At 35.4% G+C, this 10,807-nt stretch overlaps 1 protein-coding gene across 1 annotated transcript; it reads right to left on the bottom strand.

Annotated features, from left to right (window-relative positions):
- Positions 1–429: 429 nt before the first annotated feature.
- Positions 430–9,119, bottom strand: LOC133296450 (protein DETOXIFICATION 12-like). Its single transcript, XM_061495439.1, has 7 exons — positions 8,792–9,119; positions 1,927–2,471; positions 1,695–1,781; positions 1,477–1,533; positions 1,130–1,368; positions 838–1,043; positions 430–692 (listed from the first exon to the last, which is right to left on the bottom strand). Exons 1-7 carry the CDS (start codon positions 9,044–9,046, stop codon positions 615–617), a joined length of 1,467 nt encoding a protein of 488 aa, XP_061351423.1. The 5' UTR covers positions 9,047–9,119; the 3' UTR covers positions 430–614.
- Between the last annotated feature and the right edge of the window lie 1,688 nt (positions 9,120–10,807).

Consider the following 10,807-nt stretch of genomic DNA (forward strand, 5'->3'; position numbering starts at 1 on the left):
CTTACATCGATTTAAGAATATCCTGCCCCTATATATATATATATATATATATATATATATATATATATATATATATATATATATATATATTCAGGGTTATTTTTTTTGCACCGGCTGTAGAGAGTTGTTGTTTGCAGCTGAGACAACAAAGTGGGCCCCATTGCTTTTTTTATTTTATTTTTAAAAAAAAAAACCACGATCCGCATGCATATTTTATCCTCCTGTATGTGCAACGGCTGCAGAAATAATTTTTCCTACACACACATACATATATATACATATATAGGCAAGATCCTTTGATACCAAACCTATCCATTGATTTTCGTCATTTTTCTCTTAAATATTTTTTCCTTTTAATTACTATTATTAAAATTTTACTTAAATCTAAAAATATTGTACAAAGCACTAAATACTTGATAATATCCTCACTAAATATCAGTTCACACACACAATCAGTTAAATGATAATTTGCATTACAAACAGTTCACATAAACCAACGTATAAGTTCATATACCTAACCACTAAAAAAAAGAAGTCATTAAACCTCCAATAAAGGGAATAAGCTACTACTTCTCACTCATGAAGAATTGTCTCCATTATTAGAAGATTTCCCCTTAAACATGGGATTCAGATACCAATCTATTATCTGCTGAAAATTGACTATCAAATAATCTCTTGTTTGCCATGATTGCCTGCATTGGTTAGACCACACAACTTAAACAAAACGCATAACATGTTAGAATTAATGCCTAAAGACCTCAACAAGGACATTTGGTTTTATACTTTTATTAAGCGAATTCAAAATGGTAGCCAAATCAAAGGTTAGAGGGCATATACCTGCTGTTCCCAATTGATGCAACTTGTTACGATTGAAAGCAGAACACATTGAACAAAAGCACCACTTTGCATCCCAATCCAAAGACCTTTTCCTCCCAGTTTTATCCAAAATGCCAATGAGGCTGCAACTGGAATCCCAGAGAGGTAGAAGGCCCCTAGATTGATATATACCCCTATGTGTTGCCATCCACATCCTCTACCAATCCCTGAACCAAATCAAAGCAAAACAAATTAAGAGAAATCTTGTCTTCTATATAAAATTTACTTAGGGATAGACAAAAGGGAGGTTTACCATTGAGAACACCTTGTATGCTGTCCAGTATAACAGACAGACAAACCAGAGGAGCCATGACAGTGACATAATCAACAACTTCCTTGTCATTGCTGAAAATATAACCATAAACATTGCGGCAGGCAAAGAGGGTTCCACTTACTATACTTGTCTCAATGGCTGCAAGGGACATCGCAGCCAACACAGCAACACGGGCACCATGTGGATTCCCAGCTCCTAATTCATTTGAAACCCTTGTGCTATAGTCAGAGAGGAGAAAGGATAATTAGTTTAGATATATACTCAAATGTAGCAATATATGTTGACAAGTAAAATAAGTAGAATGATTGTGTTTATTATGATATTACCTTGCTGAAACACCAATTCCATAGGGTACTGTAAAGAGAGTTGAAACGGTATTGAGACTGCAGAAAAATGACAAAAGAATTAGTGCAATCACATTAATTCACAATATAGGAGAAGATTTGAAGCAGGATGAAATTGCAGACCATGAGTGGCAGTTTAAGAGGGACATGAAAAGTCTCGTACGTAGGAGAAGAAGAAAAAAAAAATGTAACTAACATACCATACGGATAGAACTGAAGTTTCAAGTTGTGGATTTGGTAACAGCCCAGACAGCAAGATAAGCAGCTCAAATGACCACCATTGAAGGCTACAGTCATCAACATGAAAAAAATTACATTATAGAAACTTTTTGGAAAAACAATATAATACATTGTAGTAATTTTTTGGGAAAAGGAAACTTTTATAATTTGATTAAATAATATATACAATTTCAGTTGAACAAGAAGATTCACCAAGTCAATGCTGCAGAAGGGATAGCAAAATGAAAGAACTCCCCAATTCCATGGAACAGCTCTACAGAAATTGGTGCACGGGTTTTTGCACATGCATGAGAGTATCTCATGTATAATCCAAGAAAAATCACATTTGACCAGATTGAAATGCTAATTGCTAAGGCTCCACCAACATTATTCAGTCCCGTATTGAATACTAAGGCCCAACAAAGAGGTACATGGATACAAAGAGTGACACAGGAACTTATAAGCATGGGAAAAAGCAAACTTTGTATTTGGAAATATCGAACTAACGGCTGCAGAATTGCATATGCAAAAAGTGCTGGAAGAAGCCAAATTGTGAATTTCCCTGCTTCATGTGCAATTAGAGGGTCCTGGCCAACAAAAACTAATATCTTTTCCATGTTGATCCAGAGTAAAGACAAGGGAAGACAAACCAAAATGAGAGAGAATATAGCGGTGTATGTTTGCATTCCAATTTTTTGATATTGCTGAGCTCCATAAGCCTGTCCACAAATAGTTTCAAGTCCACTAGCCAATCCCATCTGTTATCATGTACAAATCACCAATGCACCAAGTTATTAAGAGGAGAAAATAATGATGATTTTGAGAAAGCTAACAAGTTAGAAATAGTTGATAAAGAATGTCAAATAATTAGTATAAACACATGCTTTTTTCTTGATATCTCCTAGTATCAGTGAATTTGGGACCTAAAAAATCTAAAATAATAGCTCTACTTAGACCAGAAAAGTAAGCCAGTATCAGGTAGTATGGTAGGAATTTCAGAGAAATCACTCTATAAGTTGAGATTTTATGATCTATCCGGAAAGATATCAGATAGAGCTTTGTTGTTAGTTTTATTTTTGTTTTTGGGGTGCGGTTGGTGAAATTGGGTGCAAGTGTCTGGTTTATAAGGAAAAAGAAAAGATACTGCAGGAGTGAATTTAAAATTAATATATGCATCGAATGTTGAGTAATTTTTACATAATTAATAGACTATTCCTTATCTTTCTAATATGAAAATTCATTAAATTAAGATGACTAGAATGCAATACAAAACTAATGTCAATTTTCCTGGGCTACTACAGTCGCCCATCATGTGTAGTACTTCCAGCGTAATGTCAATTTTCATTTTTGGCAGGGAGGCCCAAACGGAGGCTGTTGGCAAGGAAATCGTCATTAAAGGATTAAGTTAGACCAATCATATCAGGTGAATTTGACGTCATGTTATAATTCAAAATCTTAAGCTAATGTTTAAGAGTTAATATTAAGAGAGAAATGAAAGGGAAGGTTTTGCTTATGTCTTCCTTTTGCATGTGAGTTTTAAAAAATAAGAGAAAAGAATAAAGAATTTTTGTAAAATCCTCAAATACTCTTCTTACCCTTAAAATCAGAGTTTCCCCAATTTGGGGGGTACGAGAGGAAAAATATTTACTCTCTTTCTCAAATTTTTTTATTTTCTGTCTTTCTTAAAATTATTTGAATTTATTTGGTGAAACTATTTATTTTTTGTTTTCAATTGCATTATTTTGAGATAAATTGTTTACTTTTATATATGTGATTTATTAATTCTTTTATTTCTTTTAATTTAATTATAATGTAAAATAGACAATTTTAGAGAGAAAAAAAATTAATTTTTAGGAGAGAAAATTATTTTTTGTAGGGAGAATCATTTTTTAAATTTAAAAATTACATAAATAATATTTTAGAAATTTTAAATTTAATTTAATTTATAAAATATAATAATTATATTATTTTTTTAAGAAAACGAAAATTGTAAAAACATCTCATTAACTCTTAATTTTTCTTTCTTATCATATATTTAACTCTCAAACAAGGGTAAGATAATATATCCTTCACTTTTTCACATTTTCTCTCCCTACCTCTCCTTTGGATCCCCTTTTTATTCTTCCCCTCCAAACTCTCAAACACAACTTAAGAGATTGGGTTTACGGTCCCTCTCATTTATATGATTTTCACTTAATCTATTACTATTCAAATTCTATCATACTTAGGGTGTGGCAACCTTTCCGGAATCAATTCTTTTTTAATTTCTGTTCCAGGGAACATAAATGGATAGAAAACTCGTTTGGTAAAATCAGTTTATTTTTTTGTTCTCGAGATGAATCGATTTAATTTTTGTGCTGGGGAACAGAAAAAAAAATTAAAAAATTTCTGCTTTTTTATTTTCGGGCACAAAATGAGAAACACTTATTTCTCTCAATCACTCTCCACTACTATCATCATCATCATCACTACCATCATCCCAACACGACCACTGCCACCATCGTCGTGGCTATCATTGCACCATCAATGTCGTCGTCACGACTCACGACTACCACCACCACCATCACCGCCACCGCCACGACGATGCTATCGCCACCATCACCACCATTATGCCACTGTCATCACCACCACCACTACCACCACTGCCACCACAACTACCATCACCAACCACCACCACCATCTTCGTAGCCACTGTTGTCACCACCACCACCATTACCATCGCAATTACCACCATCATCACCACCACGACGATGCCACCACTTCCACCACCGTCACCAACCACTACTACCATCGTCGCAGCCACTGCCATCACCATCACCACCACCACGTCATCGCCATCGTCACCAACCACCACCACCACGACGATGCCACCACCACGACGATGTTGTCACCATCATCACCACCACCATGCCATTGTCATCACCACCACCACCACTGTCACCAACCGCCACCATCATCATCGCAGCCACTGCTGTCACTACCACCACCACCATCGCCATTACCACCACTTTCGCCACTGTCACCAACCATCATTACCATCGTCACAGCCACTACCATCACCACCACCACCATGACGCCACCACCACCACCATTGTCGTTGCCACTGTCGTCACCATCGCCACCATGCCATCACCAACACCACCACCACCGTCACTGCCACGCCACCAACCGCCACCACCATCATTGCAGCCATTGTTGTCACCACCACCACCATCGCCACTACCACCACCACCACCACTTTCGCCACTGTCACTATAATGACCCAAAATGGTAAATCTTAATTAGAGATTTAATTTAAGGATTTAAATGCCATAATTAGGTTTAGTGAGTGATTCCGAGTATTTTGACTGTAATCATGACTATGTTATGAACAGTGCGTTCTGTCGGAGAATTCGCAATCTTGTGAATTAACCGGTAGAGCTTAAATAAGCAAAATGATTTGAGAGACATAATCTGACAATTCCGACGACAAATATGAGTTCAGAATGAAAAATTGTATAGTCTGGCACTTTCCGTGAAAATCTCGTGAATAGTGTTTCTACCGGGTATTTTGTACTGCTGTTGAGCAACCGGTAGAGTCCAGAAAATAAATAAATGATGGAATAAGAGTAAGAAAGTCCAATATATGCCATACAAGTCAAACTAGGCCCAAGAAAAGGATAAGTTTATAAGTGTAAAGTTTCAAAAATAAATAAAGTACAGTTAGTGGTTCACAGTGCTTTTCGTCAAAAACGGTGCAGAAACGGTACTGTGAATTATGAATATTGTTTCTTGGGAAATAAAAAATGAATGTAAATGTGGACAAAAAAATAAAAAATAAGTCTGTAGCTTTAAGTTAAGTTCCGGGTCATTTTAAGTAAAATACGCGATAGAAAAATATCTGTTAAAAAAAGGCCACATGTGCTAGCCTTATAAGTGACTTAGTCTCATTATCCCAAATCAGTTTCTCTCTCCTCTCACCCTCTCAAACCCGAGCTGCACCATTGGAGAAGGGGGGTAGGGTTTTGAATTTCTCCTCCTTGATTCTCCATCATTTCTACTCCAAATTCAAAGACCCATCACATGAAATTGCTTGTAAACCACCCAATGAACCCATTCCAACCATCAATTTGAGGTTTTGTTGAGTGTGTGAAGAGTTATCCTCTCCTCCAAATTCGTGCACTATTCATCAAGAGGGCAAAAATAAAGTTTTTGGTGGAGATCCTTTTGGTAAAGGACTTCTAGGCTTTGGGGTAGTTGTTGGAGGTAACAAACCTCTATTCTCATGATGTTGTCTTGATTATTTAAGTTATAAATTGATAGATATGTTTTGATGGGAGAGTATTATGAGTTAAAAATTGATTTGTTGATGAATCCTTGGTACCTTGGATGTAAGTAATGAAAATGAGCATTTTGATGCATGTTAAAAAGTAGAGAAAAATCATATGTTTTCCCTCCTTATGTCGGCCTTTGATAGGGTAATAAGAGTTATCATGCAAATTTTTATTGTATGTTTGAAGAGGTAAAATATGTTGGAATGTAGTGTAAATGGATGAATTGGTGGAAATGCCAAAGTTGGAAAAAAATCCTACAAATACTTGCTCTATGTTTCGAACTATAGGATGTTTAGGGGTATATATATATTGGTTACATTTTATTCTAATAAAATGTGTTGCATTTTAATGTACCCATGGATGAGTTAAGAAGTGAAATGACAGGAAAAATGGTTGAAAAATACCTTGAGTCCCTAAGGGTATGCCCGCGACTTTAAAGAAAATAGCGTGATTTATGTGGAAAATTCTTAAGGAAATGCTTGATTAAATTAAAGAACGTCAACGGGTATATAGAGGTCTAGACTTGTGTATTGGCATAGAATTGGCAAAAATATAAAGAAAGGAAAATAAGCGATAAAATGTATGCTTATGAAATAATCATGGCATAGTACCATTTTATTGATGCATTGTAAATTATTCTCTAGGTGTGCCTAGGGATTGAGAATGATCGGAAATCTCTTGAAGCGATAAAAGTAACTTGTTCCACAAGTAAGCGTATTGGTAAAGCTTCAAGAGGTAAGCTCTGTGTTTAAGGAGTCTTTTCCTACTTGAGTGATCCACCATAGTTAGTGGACTATGGTTGGACTCTATGATTGTATTGATACTCTGTATAGGTGCATTCATATAGAGTTATTTGATGATATGATATGAAATGATATGATATGATATGAAATGATCTGATATGACATGATATGATATGACTGGTTCTGATATAAATTCTGTATTGACTTCTGGTACACTGATGTCTTCTTAGGACTTTCCTGAGATTGACTATGTACACCTCTGAGATACTCTGGTTCCGCTTAGGGTCATCCCTTGGGAACACGTGCGTTGAATTCCGCTTGGGGTCATCCCTTGGGAATTACAACGCATACCTCTGTTATGATATGGTTATATGTTCTGTTCTGTTATGATATCTGTTATATGTTGTACTGGTATACTCTGTATCTGACTTTCATGCAGGAGTGAGCTAGGGGTATGGAGAATTCTCTATAAACCTGGAGCTTACTGAGATTTGAAATCTTACCCCTCGTTGGGGAAACATTTTCAGGTGCACAGACTTCCGGTGAGCCTTTGTTAGGCAGGGACACGACACGGGGCTGAGACGTTTGACGGATCAGTATTTTGAGTAGCTGTAGGCTACTAATCTTTTTGGAGTGTACCTATGTATTTCGTATTTCCGTAGTGATGGATCATTATGTTAGATCCTGTATTTTGTATATGGCATGTATATGTCTTGTACATGTCATTCAGTTGATGCATGTACCTTTTGTATTCAGGCATGTTGATATGGATATGTAGTATTCAGTTATGTTTCTGTATTGGACTGCATGCTGTTAGATTAGTGGCACGGAGCCAAATTCTGCATGCGCCCATGGATGGGTATCTGATTATATTGCATGACTGGTACTTCTGAATATGGATATTATTGAAACTGTCTATCAGGAACTCTTGGGAGTGGGATTGAAAAATCCCCAGTTGTCCGATTTACAGAGGTTACTCTGTCCGATTTTTGGTTATGCTTTATATGAAGCTAAGAAGAAAAAGAAAAAGTTAGCCCGTATTTCCGTAAGATAAGTCTTCCGCTGTATCTGTTTATATCATATGTATGTTAATTGAACCGGCTCGAGACGGGGATGTTACAGTCACCAACCACCATTACCATCGTCGCAGCCACTGCCATCACCACCACCACAGCCACACCACCACCACCACCATCGTCGTCGCAACCACCATCATCGCCACCATTATCACCATCGTCGCCGCAGTCACTACCACCACCACCATTACTAGCACCACTGCCGCCGCCGCCACCACTAGCACCACTGCCGCCGCCACCACCACGTCGCCATCGCCACCACCATCACATCGTATGGAAAGGAAAGTTATGATATAAAAAAAAATTATGCTTAATAGAAATTATTTTTTATTGTATTATTTGTTGTGTTATCAAACGCAATTCTCATTCTTAGAATAAAAATAAAACATATTATCAAATACATTTTTTTTCTCAGAAAATGTTCCAAGGCACATAAATAGAAAAAAATTGTTTCTTTGAAACAGTGTCAAGAAACAAAATGGTTATCATGCACATCCTTAATATCTCAACACCGTGCTTAAAAAAGAACATAAGTCAGAATGCAATAAATGTAGAATCATTGAAATACTATTATATCATCTCTCAATTGGGAGAGCGTTTGTCCTTCCACTGAGGTGTTGCCACTTGGAGAGAAAAACAAAATTTCTCTCTCCTCTATACAAACAAGTTAGAAAATACTTAATTTTCATTCGCTTGAAGCACTGAATCTAGATGGGTCTTGATCATATTAAATATTTTCCAACGTTGATCACTACATGATTAATTAGTTGGAAGGGTTTCTTAGTGGGGACAGTTTTGACAGTTGGAATACCCGGGCGAAAGAAAGAAAGTAGCAATACAAATAGGCCATCAAATAAGGGAATAATCACATGTGAGTTTATATGAAAGAGAATACTGATACAGAAAAAAAGTTGTAGATCTGATAGAGTGGTGAGTAGTAGCTTACAAGAAAACTGAAACCTGTGACCGTAGTAATGGAGATGGCTAAGGCAGCGCCAGAGAGATAGAGCTCACCGAGATGACCAACTATCATGATTGAGACAACTTGCAACAAATACTGAGATGAAATCACAGCCACCATAGGCCCTGCTATGTGGCAAATCCTCCTCATTTCTAGACCGAAAACATCCCATGTAACTCTCTGTTGTTCAGTCACAATCTCTTTCGCTAGTAGAGTTTCTTCCATGCTTTTCTCTCCCATCAATCAAGAGACGTACTGAGTCGAAACACAGAGAGATGAGTCGGTATAACAGGGCTTTGGACTTTTCATAGTATTTTATGTTATATTTACTTTCTTTTATTGTTATGGTTATGGTCAATTTCAATGTACTATTATGTTTCCACTCGAAAATGTACGAGCATCCGAGTGCGGTTCACGACCACGAGACAAAGATGTGGAATTTGAGAGTTTCGGCCACTATGGCTGAAGTTTTTTTTTTTTTTTTTTTTTAAAAAAAAAAAAATTTAATTAGGACCTGTAGCTACTTATACTTCTTCTATTATCGTACATGGTATCCCAACAAAAACGGTTAATTTGATATTAACAATAATAATTATTCTTTGTGACAAGTGGCATGAAATTTGTGGTAAAATGCATGATATGATAATGCAAACATGATTAGTTGCAAAGGCCCTTCTTCTTGGCCTAATGCGGTAATGCCACTTGCTAAGGGTTCATTTCTTTTTAAGATAAACAAATAAATAATTATTTATTTTATACAAATCCTTAAAATTAGTCCCATGTGAGAATTATCAAATGAATAATGTCAGAAAATATAGTCACAAACGATGGCCATGTAGGTTTTCTTGCTTTTCTTTTTCAATCAACAATGCAAATATACATATATGTCACTCCATTTTTTTACCTTGAAATGGACCCATATATTTTGAAAGAGATTATACTTATACTATTAAACAATGTTATAAAAATCGAACCGATCGACCCGGACGGGTCGATTCGGAAATCGATAAACCGGTCATATAATTGATCTGATTTTCAAATTGGACCGGCCATATAATAGAATCGAAGCGACTAGGTCGGTTCAATCGATTACCCGGCCTGATTTATAAAAAAAAAAAAAGTAAGAACTCATTTGTTCTCATTAATGAATACCTTTCTTTTTTTATTCTCACACACAAATTGTTTGTTTTTTTTTAAATATTTGAGTGATCTGTTGCTTATTGAGTTACATAGGTTATGTACCCATAACATTAATTGTTATCTTGATTATGTAATATGCATCGAATTTGGATTTAATTTATAGTTACAGATGTCGTTTAATGAACTTGAAGCACCAGTATCACAAGTATTATAAGTTTGATTGGTCTTTTGTTGGACAATGATGTGTAATTTACTATTTTTCATATTAAAATATTTAAAATTTATATCATTTTTTTACAGGTATTTGAGTATATTTATAGTTTTTAGTATAAATTATAAATGTACATATACTTACCGGGTCATGCGGTTGAATCAGTGACCTACTGGTTGAACCAGTGACCCAGTATCTCGACCGAATCAATATCTAGGCCGGGTTTAATAACATTGCTATTAAAAGATGCTTTTATAATTAAAAAAATTTGAGACAAATATTGGATAGGCATAAAAATATAAAGATACATTTTCTTTAATTTATTATTATTATTATGGAATCACTAGAAACATTAGTCTTTCTCTTTTACTCTTTATTCAATATATAATAACCAATTATTAACCTCTTACTTTGAGTAAATTATAACCTCTTACTCTTAAAAATATTTAAATTACATTGTCATTCTTTATATTTTGAAAATTACATCCTTTTCAGTGAGAAATTAATATGTGCTATACTTTTTTTTTGAACAAACTCTAGTAATGACATTTTTTGTCTCTATATATCATATTTGAATTTAAACTATTCACTCTGTGTTACTTTAGACAAAAAAAATTAGAAGGGAAAACATATTCTTTGAAGGCTCGTCC

This window comes from Gastrolobium bilobum, unplaced genomic scaffold, assembly GCF_033153095.1.
Source record: "Gastrolobium bilobum isolate Gb01-03AN ecotype WA unplaced genomic scaffold, APGP_CSIRO_Gbil_v1 utg20910, whole genome shotgun sequence".
NCBI classification, from domain to species: domain Eukaryota; kingdom Viridiplantae; phylum Streptophyta; class Magnoliopsida; order Fabales; family Fabaceae; genus Gastrolobium; species Gastrolobium bilobum.

Excerpts from the sequence above, each read along its gene's own strand:
- LOC133296450 (XM_061495439.1), bottom strand. The coding sequence starts at position 9,046 with ATGGGAGAGAAAAGCATGGAAGAAACTCTACTAGCGAAAGAGATTGTG. Across the intron at positions 2,472-8,791 it reads TCACAGGTTTCAGTTTTCTT|ATGGGATTGGCTAGTGGACT; the intron begins GTAAGCTACTAC and ends ACATGATAACAG. Across the intron at positions 1,044-1,129 it reads CATACAAGGTGTTCTCAATG|GGATTGGTAGAGGATGTGGA; the intron begins GTAAACCTCCCT and ends GATTTGGTTCAG.